This window comes from Cornus florida, unplaced genomic scaffold (genome assembly GCF_030987335.1).
Source record: "Cornus florida cultivar Cherokee Brave unplaced genomic scaffold, ASM3098733v1 CherokeeBrave_3.0.0_Hap2_Chr07, whole genome shotgun sequence".
NCBI classification, from domain to species: domain Eukaryota; kingdom Viridiplantae; phylum Streptophyta; class Magnoliopsida; order Cornales; family Cornaceae; genus Cornus; species Cornus florida.
The window spans coordinates 28,913,557-28,930,999 of NW_026775577.1; the positions used below are offsets into that span (position 1 = coordinate 28,913,557).

At 34.5% G+C, this 17,443-nt stretch overlaps 1 protein-coding gene across 1 annotated transcript; it reads right to left on the bottom strand.

The window, feature by feature from the left end:
* Positions 1 to 7,756: 7,756 nt before the first annotated feature.
* On the bottom strand, positions 7,757 to 11,294 carry LOC132266903 (probable serine/threonine-protein kinase At1g01540). Its single transcript, XM_059767915.1, has 7 exons — positions 10,408 to 11,294; positions 10,057 to 10,161; positions 9,729 to 9,851; positions 9,470 to 9,640; positions 9,216 to 9,345; positions 8,866 to 9,075; positions 7,757 to 8,244 (listed from the first exon to the last, which is right to left on the bottom strand). Exons 1-7 carry the CDS (start codon positions 11,277 to 11,279, stop codon positions 8,110 to 8,112), a joined length of 1,746 nt encoding a protein of 581 aa, XP_059623898.1. The 5' UTR covers positions 11,280 to 11,294; the 3' UTR covers positions 7,757 to 8,109.
* Positions 11,295 to 17,443: the final 6,149 nt, after the last annotated feature.

The following is a 17,443-nucleotide window of genomic DNA, read 5'->3' on the forward strand; positions in this document are numbered from 1 at the left end:
TGTGTTAGATGATTAAAATTTCATCTAAAGTTATTGTATGTATATTCTTAAATTAGAATAATCTAGTAATTATAGGTTAGTGTATTATTTTATGTATATTAATAAAATAATATTGATAGAGACATGGATGATTTGTCAAAACCTAGATATTGGCTGTGTAATTTAAATAATTAAATCATTATTGGGTTTTGGATTAAATATAATATTCATTTAATTATATTTTATTGTTTAAGTGATTAATTAACTGTCTAGGATGTAATTGAGGTTAATAAATTTTTCTTTAAAAGAAATGGTGGTTTGGTCTAGGTATGATTATTATTTAATCATTCTTAATGGTTTTGGAATTTATGAACCTAGTAATAGATGTAATTATTGTATTATATATAATTATTTATATATGTGTGTGTATCATTGTATATTAAAGATAAAAGACTTTATTAGGATTGGCTTTGGTCAGAGATGATCTTTTTATTGATTTTCAGAGGCCTGGTAGAGAAAACTTGCTCGTGGGTTTGACCCACTTATTTTTATCTTTCAGGTTACTAGAGGTCCAAGTCTCAAGGTTAAGGATCCGCAACTGGAGGACTTATTTATTCTTTCAGTTTATTTTAAAGTATGATGATAGACTTATTTTTTTTTTTATAGTTGACTAAATTATTGGATAATGTTTTTAAGGGTCCTTGAGTTACGGGATTCCCGAGTTATAATTTTGGAGAAGTATAAATAAAGTTATTATTTATTAATTTTCTTTAGCGAGTTATTTATTCTTTTTAATTCTTTTTGTAATCTGTGTTTGTTTCAAATACTTTAATTGTTTTGATATCCCCTGATCTTGTACGCGGATTTGATCAACCCGTGTTTCAAAATTAAGTGGTTATCACAGTTGCTTACTTCTGCACATAAAATAAATAAAATTTAAAATTTAAAAAATTTAAAAAAAAAAATTGAATTTAAAGGAGTAAAAATTGTTAATAAATTCTCAATAAATTAATTTTTCAAATGATCAAATTTAAAGAAATAAAATTGAAATAAAATAGTTGATCACGATAATTAGTAAATATAACATTTTTTAAATTATAAAGATGTAAAAGTTTTTAATATTTGGTTTAGGGTTTAGACTTTACAGCCTAATCCCGACCCTAATAATCATTGAAATGGTTGTTAAAGCATGTGAAAATAAACACACTCAAACCTAAATCACATAATGCTTTTGAACGGGTGTTGCTCTTACTGATCTCGCTCCTGTTTCTTTTATGTGCGACTTAGATTTTGCCTCTCCCTGCTCGTGGGCCCACTCCCTCTCTACGTGACTTTAGACTCAAACACCTACTTTTGCCTCTATGAGATTTTGAACTCCAAAAGCTACAAGGTCCTTGGTTAAATATAACTAATGAGAACATCTCATTGTGAAAATTATTATTTTTATACTATTTTATCATTTTTTTTTTCAATCATATAACAGTAATAAATCAAATGAAAAGAATCATAAAGTGAATTCATTGTTGTAAAAGTATTACTAAATATTTTTAAAATTGCATATTTATTTGTTCAAATGTCTTCTTTTTTTTTTGGTATTTTTACTTACCAAAAAATAAATAAATCTTATTTTTCATCTCAATTAATACATAGTTTTCACAAAGTACCTATAAATACATAGTTTATTTAGTTCATCATAATCTTATAATGAAAGATTCACATGTGAGCTCAGAGGACCATTAATCTTGAACTGGAAGATTAACAATCTTTCAAATTATAATTTTTTTGAAATAATATTAGACCAAAGAATAAAGATAAATATAGGTTAAAGAAAAAGAGACTAAAATTGGGCAAAGGAATATAAGGGTTGGACTAAAGTTTTAAAACCCATACTCAAGAAACTCAAGATAGATTAACAATATTTGTTTGTTAATCCCTCGGATATTTGGCACCTGCATGACACAATTAAATACAATGAAGCAAAGTAACAATTAAGTTGGGGTGGGTATGATAATCCTACCATTGTCTTTTTGTATAGCTTATTGGTAACACTTTGTAGTCTTATTAATTTTTTTTTTATGGTTAGTTATACTGTACTTTATAGTTTCACTGCCTTTGTTTTTAGGATGCAATCCTCTAATTGATTAATACTGTGTTGGGTTAGTTTGTACAAATTTGAACTTGTACTTTTTGGAGGGGTTTTGGTTTTGCTGCTAGCTGGAACATAGTTATGATATGAGAATAATTGTGTGAAAACTTAATTAAAATGTGCAACATAGTTAAGTCATTAGTTTTTTATGAGCTGAAACAGAATGATTTATTTAGCTTAATGTCACGAATGAAATGTGAAGTTTAAAGGAATTTATCAGATTGTATATGTTCTTTCTTTCATTGTATAACTCGTGTTTGGGTTAGTCTACTATTGGTGTGTGTTTTAATTATTATTTTTTAGTTTGGGTTAGTCTACTATTGGTGTGTGTTTTAATTATTATTTTTTATTATTTTATATGAAGAAAAACAAATGCAGTATTGAGAATTTGATTGCTTTGAATATCAGAATTTTTTTATAAACGACAATTTCACTGAACTAGAGAGAAGTATCATACTGTCGTTTTGGGTTTGGTGGCACATTGATCTAAGGGGTTTCCTGCTATGAATGAAAATGTTTTTTATTGCACTAAACCATGCTTATAAAACTTAACTGGTAACAAATGAAATCCCTCCTATTTATAGGCCAAGTGTCTTATGATGAATGGCCAATATCTATTAATTGTAGAAGAATTCCAAAACGAGATTATAGAATACTCCAAAACTATATTTACAGAGCTACTATATAATGCTAGATAAATGCTACACAAGTCTATACAACTTCACACAAATTAATGTATGAGATATAATGTCATGCAAACGTTCCCATCATCATTAGTTCATCTCATTGTGCACTGGTATTTGTGTGGCATAAGAAGATAATTTTAGTTAGTAACTTTTTGTTTGTTCAACAAATAGTTTTGGAATGAAGAAATGTAAACTGAGAGTTTCAAAGTTTAGTCACCTGACATAAATGAAGTGCTTTAAAAGCGAACAGAGAAATGTTAGGCTCTACCCAAGATATTTTGCTACCGTTTAAGTGAATGAAAATGTTTTTTTATAGCACTAAACCATTCTTATAAAACTTAGCTTGCTTGATGTGGAACAAATGGGATCCCTCCTCTTTACGGTCTTATGATGAATGACTAAGATTTCGTTATGCATGAGTGTGGTATTTGTGCAACATAAATTTAGAGCGTGAAACTAATCTTTCAATATACTAAATCTCTATAGCTTACTAAAAATTGGGCTTGCTTTGTTTGTAATTTAAATAACAGTTTTTTAGTTTTTAGTTATACGAAAACCCTATGACCATCAAGACCCAATTAAACCAGGCAAGGCCCAACAGTACTAATTGGTAGCCTTATGAAGATACAGAATGACCCACACTAGGTCAAGAATTTAATAGGCCCAGAATTTCAGGCCCATTTTGTCGATACAGGCTTTTTTTCCCATCACCACCAAACCTCATTCAAAGATACACAACCTTCAACCCAAGTTTAACTTTAACCCGGCCTTCAACCCACTTGTTTTAACCCGAGTTTAACTCAACTCGAATCGATTGAGCTCGGATTAGATAATTTGGGTTGATCTCAGAGTTGGTTGGTTACTTCTGTACATAAAAATTTTCAAAAAAAACTCAAAAATTGAATTTAAAGATGTAAAAATTGTTAATAAATTCTCAATAAATTAATTTTTCAAATGATTACTAAACAATAAATCAAATTTAAAGAAAAACAGATTGAAATAAAATGGTTCATCACGATAATAAGAAAATATAATGTTTTTTTTATTATAAAGATGTAAAAGTTATTAATATTTGGTTTAGGGTTTAGACTTTACAGCCTAATCTCAATCCTAATAATCGCTGAAATGGTTGTTAAAGCACGTAAAAAATTGGGTTGGGTTCGAGTTTACTACCCCAAGTTGTATCCTAAATATAACTTTTTCTTCTTCTTTTTTTCACAAAGAAACACACTCACACCAAAGTCACATAATTCTTTTGAACGGGTGTCGTTCTTACCACTCTCGCTCCTGTTTCTTTTCTGTGTGACTTAAATTTTGTCATTCTCGCGCTCGCGGGCCCACTCCTGCTCTATGTGACTTTAGACTCAAACACCCAATGCCGCTATGAGATTTTGAACTCCAGAGACTACAAGATCCTTGATTAAATATAACTAAAGATTAAATATAACTAATGAGAACATCTTATTATGAAAATTATTATTTTTATATTATTTTATCATTTTTTCAATCATATACCAGTAATAAATCAAATGAAAAGAGCCATAGAGTTGTAAAAGTATTACTAAACATTTGCAAAATTGCATATTTATTTTTTCAAATGTCTTATTTTCTTACTTACCAAAAAAAAAAATAGATCTTATTTTTCATCTCAATTAATATATAGTTTTCACAAAGTACCTATTAATACATAGTTTAATTAGTTCATCATAATCTTATAATGGAAGATTCACATGTGAGTTCAGAGGACATTAATCTTGAATTGGAAGATTAACAATTTTTCAAATTATAATTTTTTTTGAAATAATATTAGACCAAAGAATAAAGATCAATATAGGTTAAAGAAAAAGAGAATAAAATTGAATCTACGAGAAAGTATACAATACCCCAAGAATATTTATACATGGTACCCCACCAATAAAAATTATAAAAACTCTCAATTTGTCTTGATGCACGAGAAAATGATAGTTTTTAGAAAGAAAAAAAATATATTTGTGTATTGGGCGGGAATATCACATGTAATATACCCTATTGTATACTTTCTCCTAAATCTACTCTCTTAAATTTTCTCACCAATGGCTAGTACTTTCATTAATGATATTATCTCTTTTAGTCACTTCACTCATCCATCTTAAAAGCATCTGCGGTAGAAGACTCTACTTTGCCTCTCCAATTTTTTTGAAAAATAGAGTGACACATCAACAATTGTGCTAAGGTGACTATCTATTTTATTTGAATACTTAGAGCTCATAGTGTGGACATCTCCACTTTGTGAAGCCCACATTATTCCTTCTATTATTATTTCCACTTTCGCTTACCATTTTAGACCCATATTATCTACTTCATTCTCCACATTATGAATAATGGAGTGAATAATACCGTGTGGTCCTTGCAAAGCGGAGATACCCATGCTAAACACTTGGGCCCTCCACTTGGAGAGACCGCATCCAAATACTTTCCGCTCTTGATGCTCTGACATTCTCATTTCTTATATTTCTCTAAAATATCAAGCTATATTTCTTACATAATTGAACATAAATCTCTTTGTTTGAAATCTTGCAATCGAAATGGAACATACAGTTCTAGCAATTCCATCTACAAATTAATTTGAGTAATTTCCATTACATTAGCTTAAAAAGCTTAATTTGTTGATGAATTTGACAAGCAAAGATTCTGAAATTAAACCCATCATCACCTTTAGGGGGAAGGTTAGGGTTTAAAACCAATCTAACATTCCAATTTCCACATCTGATATGAGAGTCCCAAGTTGGCTCACCATAAACTTTTCTCCTTCAAAAATTTATAATTCAGTTGAATCAAATTAAGTTCAAGAAAATCAACACAAAAGAAAAGAAAGAAAGATTGAAGATTGTTAGAGACACGATGAGCTTAGGTTCCAAACATTGCACAAGCAGTGCTACCACAAAACTTATACATGTTGTTTTATTTATTTATTTATTTCTTGACAAGTTAGGGGGAAAAAACTCAAACACAGGCACACCGATTCGGGAAAATGGGCGATCTATCAACTAAGTCGCTGGATAACCCCTTAAGAGTGATTGATCTATCGACATCTGCAGACAATGGTTACGTTACATCCAACGATACAGCTTTGATCCAGCAGAGGAAGAGGAACATGAATAATTATTGTAATAAAACAAGCATTTGCATGAAATTGGAAATGGAAGTATGAAGCAAACTTCCAACCTAATAAGGAACCAGTATGCTCATTATTGAATGTGGGGGGACACAGACCCTATATAAGGGAAGATAACAAACCAATGAGAAGGAAAGCTCATGTGAATTTGTTTACTGAAAACTGCTAGCTTTCAAGCGCATATGGGGTGTCTAGCAAACACCCTTGGCCCAAGTAATCCAAAAACAGTACTATGCACCCACATTTGTTGTAATAATGAGGCTACTGATGAATTGTGCTACATTAATAGTACTATGCACCCACACGATATATCGTGTTCCCAGTGTATAATACTCTGTTTGGTAGGAAGGAAGAGAAACGAAGGAAAGATAGGAAGGAAGGAGCAGACTTGCTTCGTTTGGTAGAGTAGAGAGGAGACAAGAAGGAAATGAAAGTGATGATGGATGAGTCGCCCTTCCTGGCCCACAAATTTTAATCCATCCAGAAGTAGAGGGAAGGGATGAAGGAAGAGAAGCAAAATTATTACATGAATTGTAAATTGACTAAGACCCCATAAAATTTCTCATTTCCTTTGTTTTCTTTGTTTCCATTCATCATTTTTACTATCCCCTTTCATTCAACCAAACAAAAAGTACCAAGACGCCTTCCTTCCCTAGGATGCCCCATCCATTGCTCCCCTTTCCCATTCACCTATTTTTCCTATCCATTCCATTCAACTAAATAAAAAGTGAAAAAGACACTCCCTCCCATTTTTCCATCACCCTTACCAAAGGGAGCATAAAGCTTAAACAGACTAGATAATACTGACCACTAAATACCTCAAAATGGGAGGGAAGTGGTAATTGATAGATATGAATCAGAACAGTTTATCAAGCCCTTTTCAGTTAGTGCAGAAATGATTAGTAATACAATTAGAAACCCATCAACCACAGGTTTAAAAAAAAAAAAAAAAAAAACCCTAACCTTCCAACCAATCACTGCAGCTCAAAGTTCAATTATATTGGACTTTAGTGTGAAAACATTCAATTCATCAAAGCAGCAGCATGTTTTTTAGGTGCATACATGCAAATGCAACTCTCTGTCATATGCATAAAATCAAATTGAAATAAACACGAAAGTCCAAATCTCCCCCCCCCCCCCCCCCCCCCCCCCCCCCAAACAGTGGGGATGCTTGTTGTAGGTCTATTTGTTTTCCTAGAGAGATCAAAAGCCAAAAATGGTGAGTGTTAATAATGTGCCTCCTTGTGTCTTTGTTGTTGGGGCAGGACCAGCTAAGTCATCAGTGGAGGGGTCCAAAGAGACCAGAACATGGTTAGATCCCCAGCTGTCAAGCTTTCTAAAGTCACAACTAGGGCACCCCACCCCCAACGGAAAATCGACTAGCAACCATGTTACTGGAGGGTCCTTCCATTCATTATGCAGCCCCCACCTACTTAGCATAAAGGTTATTGGCCTAACCAATTTCAACATGGGAATTTACTAGGAGTTTTCAGTGTCTGTTGAAACTGAACTGTGCATCTTCATCATTGTAAAGTGGCTTTTCTTGGAGTATTTATATTCATTCAACAACAGCATTTTAGTACAGACACATAAACTTATCTGTAGTAAATGTCAACTTAAAGGTTGTTCAACATGATTCAAGTTCTAGGTTCAACAAGGACAAGAGCCCTTGACACAGTTGAATGGTTAAAAAGGATTCGAGCATCTGGTTCGATTGGAGAGACTCGGAGTACAAAAGTGGAGGAGGAGAATACAAGGACATTAAGAACCTCTATACTTGGAAGCAGAATATGATAAAGATGTGATGATCTTTCATTCAATATTATTGAGTTTGATACATGTATCACCAAAACAACAATTACAGCTCATAATATATGAATGCACTCTTTGGAAAAGAATCCAATGGAGAAAATTGAATTTGATCGCACACGGAAACTACACAAGGTGCAGCACAATGAGCTATATATATGCTATGAATTATATAGAGCACCAACTCTGAAAGCAGCCTATATATGGATAATGTAAATAATATTTGCAGAGGCCAGCTTCAAGATGAAGAGAGGCAAGCAGTAGAAATGTGCCATGTGACCTGTTACTTGAGCACAGAGAGTTTCACCGGCTTTCTCACTGCCATTCTTGCTGTCTCATCTTGCCTCATTGGCATGAACCCCACTTTCGTATTCACTGCTGTCACCTGATCCTGTCACTTGCATCCCTACGGACCCCTCTTTTGCACTGTCATGATGTGCATGCCCCGGGTCCCTCCCTGCTCGTCGATCCTAAAACAAGAGATATTCGAGCCTTTATGAATGAATAAATTCAAAACAATAATAACATCTTGGTAACAAAAAGGGGGGGGAAATAAAAGTTGTCTTCATATTCTTCAGCTACAAGTAAAAATTGGATGGATCACTTTCAAGCTTAAAAGGAATAGATAATGCTTCCAGCATTTATTTCTTCTATTCCATTGATTATGTGTTTCGTTCATAGATCATTATCAACAAAAATGAAATCCAAAGTTGCAGGTTCTGAGGGAAAAAAATTAAATGGACCACATGGAAAACGAAATGACCTATAGCTATAGCCTATAGCGTTATTACATTAAATGTTACATCCAAGTTCTAGTTCAAACTAGAATTACCACTCAAGAACGCTAAAAACAACAATTATTGAAATTCACTTTGATAACCTTTGTAAACCTTTCTCTATTTTGACTTATATCAACTTATCTTGGATGATTTAATAACAGCATTTCCTATTTTATCTATTTGAGTTGTATAGTGTAATTTGATACAAGTCATTCACTTTACATAACAAATACTCTTTTTGTTGTATGTGCAACTAGGAGTGCAATACTGGCCACTATTAAATTCTATAGTTAGAATGAATAGCATACATACATCTCTGAAAGGCGACTCTTCAGCTTCAAGCATATGTACGACATGCCCCATCTTTGGTCGCTTTTGTGCATTTGGGTCCACACAGCGCAAGGCAACTAGAAGAGTCCGCTTCAGTGCTCTAGTAGAAGGCTTCTCAGGTAGCTTGGGATCCAAAACTCCCTCCGGATTCCTGTTTGCAACCATCTTCTTGAGCCACTCAACTAATTTCACCTGAAAAATCATGACTTAAGTTGAAGAAAGACAAAATCATGGAAGAAAAAAAAAATGATAACCTTTACAAGCTCTTATTTTTTAAAAAATCAAATTTTATCCATTTCATGAGCTAGTAGCTGTGATATTTTAGTACAAACCTCTTCTGTGGGCTGACCATAATCCACAGGGTTCCTCCCTGAAATTATTTCCATAATAAGAATCCCAAAACTATATACGTCACTTCTTTCGTTCAACATGCCAGTACTTGCATATTCAGGGGCCACATAGCTGCAAAAGAAGAAGGAATTCACCTCTCTTGCATTCACAAACACACACACCCACACAAACAGTATATATATATATATATATATATATATATATATAGAGAGAGAGAGAGAGAGGGCAGCTGTACCCAAAGGTTCCCATCACACGGGTTGTAATGTAGCTCGTCTCAGAGCCAAGGAGTTTAGCAAGTCCAAAATCTGAGACCTTGGGATTCCACTGCTTATCTAGTAAAATGTTGCTCGATTTAATGTCACGGTGGACAACTTTTGGTTCAAGTCCCTCATGAAGGTAAGTTAACCTACACTCAAAATTAAATTTCAGAAATGATTAATGATGCAATACAATGAAAGAACGGAAGGAAAGAGTGAAATAAACTTGATTAGTACCCTTTTGCAGTACCCAGAATGATATTCATTCTAATTTCCCAAGTAAGAGGACTGCAAGGCCCAACATCCCCATGAAGCCACTGTTCTAAATTCCCATTATTCACATACTCATAAACAAGCATCCTGCATAGAACACACACAAGTTATTAGTAACACCACCAAATATGCCACAAAACTCACAAACAAGCCGTCCCAACAAAAATAAAGTAAACATTTTATTTAATTTAGAGCATATTAGAGTTAAAAACCATAGTTCAAGCTAACAATTAAAATACCCAAAACTCAAGTGTGAAAAAAGAAGGTCCCAATAGGCCAAAAAACAGAGTACCTATGTGCTCCTTCGGCGCAATATCCGAGCAATCTCACCAAATTCTTATGCCTTACACGTCCAATTGCTTCCACTTCAACCTCAAACTCCTTCTCAGCTTGACCCCTACAGCATTACAAATATTCAATTCACCAATTTCACAATTATACCATACAATAATACACTCAAAATGCTACTACATCAAAAACAAAATTAAAATAACAAACTTCAATCCAATATAATAATAGGAATTAATAACTCATCTATTGAAAATGATTCAAATGATAATTAGAATTATCCCATTCAGATTAAATATCATGACATTCCAACAAGTGACAGCACTAAATGGATAAAGTAGCAAGTGATGATCACCTATTGTTGAGCAAGTTCTTGACAGCAACCTGAGAGTTGTCCTCAAATAAACCATGGTAAACAATCCCATACCCGCCTTCGCCGATCACATTCTCGTCGGCGAACCCATTCGTGGAAGCCTCGAGCTCCCTGAGAGTGTACCAATGTCCCCAACCCAAGTGAGAAACTTCAGGACCCACCATAGCCATCTGATCACCCGATCGATTCTCACCATTTCCATGCGAATTCAACAACCCACCAAACCTCTCAGGGTACAGAATCCGATGATCCTTACCAATTTCAATGTGAATTCGATTATACCCAATTGGGCTCTCTTCTTCCGGCTTCAGAAGCAGAGCTTGCCTCTCAATGCCTGAAAATTGCTCCGATTCTTGGCATGGGTTGAGATGATTCCTGTTGGGATTCGAATTGGGGTCTTGACAACAACGGTCGATTTTGATTTCTTGAATGTCTCTGGACACGATTGGAATGGCGGATGTGTGAGTGGAGGGTCTGATTCTCTGTGTTCTGTTTCGCTTCTGGGTGAGCCAGAGAGAGAGGAGGAAGAGGAGGATGACGAAGGCGGCTCCAACGCAGACACCCAATACGACCCACAAGCGTAAGCCGAAGATTAAGGTCTGTTTGGAGAGCTGTTCGTTCATGACTGTGGTGTTGTGTTGAGACATTTGGGATTGTGAAGTGAATTGATCTCTATAGCGCTTCAAAGAAGATATAGAAATCGATTCATGTATGTGAAGAGTGATGAAGACAGAGTTATGGTCATGTGGGTACAAGTAGAGAGAGGGAGAGAGATTGGTGAGGAATTTAGAGCTAGAAGAGTGAGGGAGTAAAGGCAGTGAGAGAGAGGTTCCGTATGAAATAGCAGCTGTCATGATGGGACTTTGGAATCGGTTGATGCCCACTAGCTCTTTCATCACCTGCCACTCGGCTTATTGTAAACTTTGAAAATTTATTCTTCTGTTTGTCATGCCGTTTTGTTTATGTTATTTTTATTTTTAGACCGGTATAATATTGACTTTGACAATAAAATATACTTAATGCAACCTTATTTTATTTTATTATCTGCATTTAGTCTTATTTTATTTTATACAGTGTTAATACACTTTGGGAATAAAATATCAAAAAAAAATTTTTTTTTCTTTTGACAACTGTTCATAACCCAAAACTATAAAAATTATTTTTTTCTAAAAACCATAAAAGTTATTTTTTTTTATTTTTCGTTTCCGATATTTTCACAACAAAATATCATTCCCAAACATGTTTTTGATTTTTTTTCAAAACATTCTTACAACAAAAATACTGTTTCTAGTTTAGTAAAAAATAAAACGCATGCAGCTAATGCGCTCCAATCATGATGCTTTGTAATAATATATTAATATTTCATGGTTGAAGGTTATTTAATAATTTCTGGTAAATTTAGTAAAAAAATGAAAACTTATTACATGATTCTAAATCATTGATCCCACATCAATCACTAATAAATACTTAAAACAAATGTGTCAATTTTATTTGAAAATTATTACACGACTCCAAGATCATTGATACTTGGTCAATCATCAATTAACACTATAAATTTTATGTCCATTTTTATTCAGTTTTTTTTACTTATGTGTTAATCGGTGATTGGCCGAAATCAATAATACCCAGATATGTAATACTTTCTCATTTTTTTATTTGTGTGTTAATTAGTGGTTGGTAGGACTAATGGTTCCGAAATTATATAATAATTTGTTAGTGTGGAGGTCCTTGCTTGTTTTTTGTACATGTGGCAAGATATGATTTGCTAACTAAGGAAATGAAGTGAGTGTGTATGGAGAAGGACCAAGCTTCTAGCTGTCAAAAGTTGCTTCTTTGGATCTTAGTAAACTTTATAGGTATAAACTTGGAAATAGACCGGTTTGGTTGAACCGGTAACAAGTGTTGGTACTATTGGCACTAGAGAGTTGCATGGTAGGACTTGAGATAAATAATCGTATTATAAACGAACGAATACAAATATAAAAATTAATACCCAATAAAATAAAATATTCTTTTTAAAATTGAATCATATAATATAATAAATCGATTCCATCTTGTGATTAATATAGTCAGTCGTCTAAGGTCCCACGTAAAAACAAGAATGCCAGATAGTCCCATTTTATTAAATTTATATAAACTCAAAAAAAAAATTAAATTTATATATATATATATATTTTTTAAAGTATTAATTACTCGATTCTATCTTGCGATTAATATAAATGAAAGAAAGATATGCTTGCTTCACCTTTTGTCTTGTTTCGTGTATTAATTACCAAATGTAATCTATAAAAAAAAAATATACATGGAACTAGTACATGAAGTTTACTCACTTATCTGCATCCCAATCTTAGACCATTTATTTTATTTTATTTTGACTTTTGTTCACTTCGCTCGCACTATCAAATCTTTATTCACTAATTGCTACGTTTGGTGTGTAGGAATGGAATGAAATGCTAGTGGGAGTGGAATGAGAATGCTAGTGAAATGGGATGGTCATTCTCATTCTATTGTTTGGTTGTAAATATGAAATGTGTAGGAATAGAATGATAATAACCATTCTAGTGTTTGGTTGAACCAATTTAAAATTTAGAATGGAATAAATTTCTAATTGAATTCTCCAAAATATCCATCTTAGTAACAAATAAATAAAATTAACAAAATGATATTCTCTAATAATTTTTTAAAAATAAATGGTGGTGGTGGATGGTGGAAAGTGGTAATGGTGTAGGTGATAGTGTTGGAAAGTGGCGGTAGTGGCAATGGTGGAAAGTGGTGGCAACAGTGGTGGTGGTGGAAGGTGGCAGTGGTGTTGGTGGAAGACGGTGGCAGTAGTGTGGTGGTTGTGGTGGAAGGAGATAGTGGTGTGACTATGGTGGCAGTGGAAGGCAATGGAGGCGGTGGCGATGGCGGTGGTGGTGGAAGGTGGTGACTATGTTGGTGGTGGCGGTGGCGGTGGCGGTGGCGGTGGCTACGACGACGGTGGTGGTGGGAAGTGGTAGCGGAGGTGGAAGGTGGTGATGATGGTGATGGTGGTGGTGGTGGTGGCAGTGGCTGCGACGGCGGTAATGGTGGAAGGTGGCGGCGGAGGTGGAAGGTGGCGGTGGTGGTGATGGAAGGTGGTAGACGACGATGGCGGTGGTGGAAGGCGACGGCGGCGATGGTGGTGGTGGAAGGCGACGGCTGTAACACCCCCACATTTCCCACGCATAAGTTGATCAGGCTTATACACGAAAAACGAGGGATATCAAAAACAATTGGCAATATACAAGCATGGAATACAAAATGATGGAAATAAAAGAATTTAGACAGGAAAGAAACATTAAATAATACAACATCCATCCATCCTTTATTTAATACAGTACTTCATTACAACTTGGAAATCCTACGTCAGGGATCCCTAAATATAACCCTGAGAGTTCAACGTCAAAAGTAAATAAAAACTGAAACTGAAATACTACATAAAACTTCTACCCTGCACTGGATCGTAGGAGTAGATGAGTTCGAATGATGGTCCCACACTGCTAACCTCAGCCTTGAAACGGATACTGACCGTATCCTGAAATAACAACAATGGTGGGTCAACCCCACGAGCAAGTCCTCTCTACTATGACCCAAATCAGAGAATCAAATAAATTAATCATTATGAATCGGATGAGTACTATATCTGTATACATCCTATGGGAACTATCCAATGTATAACATGACCTCAACCAGAATAGACGGTGATCACTTAGACTCACACTAGGTGGTCAAGTGTCGCCTTTCCCTACCCGGGAAATCAGCTATTATACATGGTGCACGGTACTGACAACACAGACTATAACGAACTACACAGTGATAACACCTCGCAAAGTACTGATGAATATACTGAGCATATCAATTAGGCAACACATGCCAACAATATTAATAAATATACCGAGTATGTCAATTAGGCAACACATGCCAATAATATTAAACCACATACCCCGACAGCCACACATCTGTCTATCGCAACGAATGCATAAGGTATAAATGAGTCTAAACTTATTAGCCAGCTCATATGGTTCTATATGGCAACACATCCATATAATATAAATGCGACATAATTAAACAGTCCATTTATTTCCTGAAATGCACACAGCATAATATTCATGGTTTATATATCAATTAACAGTATAAACATCCTATAAGATATCATGGATAATTTATCTGATTAAAACCATGGCCTTATTTAATTTAACAGTAATGTTTGATACCATTAAATACGATAATAACACTATTTATATTTAACAATGTCGTTTAAATAAATCACATTAGTATCCGTACTGCGAACGAGCCAATAAATGCTTAGAAAAGATTAATCGGCCATAAGAATAAGTAACGGGTGTTAAAATAATAATTTCGTGGCCCGTTAAACCCGTAATTACCAACACAGTACCTAAAAATCCAAGTTTTAAGGTTCTGGAATTTACAAAACAGGCCCTAGGGGTATTCTGGTAATTTCCAGCAGCTGTAGGGACCCCACACGCGCCCTCACGCGCCTCCCAGAGCCTCCCCACGCGCAGCCCAACCTTCCCCACTCTCCCACGCGCCTCCACGCGCGTCTGGCATCAGCCACGCGCTCCCACGCGCGTCTGGAGAGTCCCACGCGCGTGCACGCGCTGCCACGCGCTACCACGCGCGCACTAGGGGTGCCTTGCTGACGCGGCGTGTGCTGGTTGGTCGGTTGATTCAGATTTCCTACGTGCGCGCCACACCGGATCAATCCACCTACATCTCCTTCATCCAACGTCCACAGATCCGGGTGTACCGCGGTATCATGGACCGCGATGCACCGGATCAATCAGACTCCACTAATGGCCAGGATGCGCGCGTACACCCTCCTATGGTGCGCCGCGTTGCACCGGATCACTCCGGTCGTCTCCCCCACTGCCGGCGACCGGAAAACTCGCCGGAAGGTCGCCGGAAATTGCAGAAAATGCCCGGAAAAATCTAGAAAATTCTAGAAAAATCCCTAAAGTCTTATTTAATTATTTTTAGCCATTATTAATTTCATAGGACATTAAATAAATATATACCATCCTATATAATTAAAATTCCATTAATTTAATAAAATAAAATTAATTATTTATTAACCTCCTAACCTTGGCTCTATGCATAAAAATAAGCTAAACAATTAATTTATTAATTCAAAGGGGAAAAGTAGATAATAACTTGCCTTTTTGGATTTAAAATAAATCCGCCGGTCTGCGCGTAGTCGGGTAAAATTGCCTACACCGGTCCAAGCTTCTTTCTCTTTCTCTTTTCCTTTCACTCTTATAAAATAGCTCTCTAGAATTTATACTTTGCTTCTAACTCCCTTTTATTTTCTTCTAAGGCAAGCTAGTTAATTTATATACAAAATATATAATATAAATATTACAAATATCTTATTTTTAATAACTTCTCACCCATTTCTCATACTCCTACCTATATGGCTTTAAGACAATGCTATCTTTAATCAAGATATTTGATCCACCATTCTACCATAGTAAATGAAATTCTATCCTAGTATTTAATTTTTCATCATTACCTTGATTTAATACTAATATTATTATTACTAATATTATTATTAATAAAACTTTTATAATTATTATTATTATATTATTATTAATATTATTATTATTATTATTATTATTATTAAACTAATATAATTATTATTATTACAAAATAATACATTATATCATCATAATACTATATAACACAAATATAATACTTTACTTAACTAATAATGATTAATATAAGCATAACCAACAAATAAAATTATTAATAATAATACATGCATATTTACATGAACAAATTTACTATTTTAACATACACAATTAATTTACATGCACAATTAAATGAACCTAATATAATAATGTAGTATGCACAAATAAATAAAATTAATTAACCTAACACAAAATTAATTTAAATACATTCTTTAAAATTTCGGGGTATTACAACGGCGGCAACGGTGTAGGGCTGTGGCTGTGGTGGTGGAAGGTGGTGGTGGTGGTGGTGGTGGTGGTGAAAGATGGTAGTGGCGATGGTGGTGGTGGTGGAAGGCAGTGGTAGTGGTGGTGGTAGTGAAAGAAGATGGTTGGTGGTTTTTGAACTTAAAGTATGAGGGTTTTTTGGGAAGTCGATTTTTTAAAAACAATTACTTGGGAATGGAATGGTCATTCCATAAGTTTAGTTGTGGAATGGATTTTCATTCCCAGAAATGAATTTTCATTCCAATAGAATGACAATTCCATTCTATTCCTACACACCAAACAAATAAATGGTTGAAATGGACATTCCATTCCATTTCATTCCTGCACACCAAACGTAAAATAAGAGTTAAATAATAATTATTTAATATTAATATATTAAACAGAACAGAGGGCTTGGCTAAGGCCTCAAACAAGAGGTAAAGTATAGGCAGTCCTGTGCTTTTTGAAAGGGTGAATTACATCGAAGTTTGGACAAATTATATATCAATACTTTGGTTTATTTGTCGATGTCGAAAAGTAATTTTGAGTATAAAAATTAATAATGTCCTTTTATATAATAATATAAAATATTGTAATACACAAAGTTATTATTATCTTTTCATATAAAGAAATGATAAAATTATTATTTTATAAAATTTGATCAAACAAATCTATCAAGAGAGAAAAAAGAAACACTAACACGCACCGAAAGGGAGATCAAAATAATATATATTGAACGATCTATCCATGTACAATATACCCAAACCTCCTAGGAAGTCGATATAATTTACCCTCCAATAGGTCATTTTCTCTCTACTTTCATCGAGAGAATGCCCAAGAGAGAGTCTTGACACAAAACCAACTGGACTTTTTACCCGGCAATGGTTAGTGAGTGAGTGAGTGAGTGAGTGGGGGATAGGGGGTTGGGGACTCGAACCTAAGACCATAGAGTGGGGATACTTAAGGTCCGACTCTTTTATCGCTCAGGCAACACCGTCACACCTAAAAGATATTGTTAAACATTGTTCATATAATTTTAAATG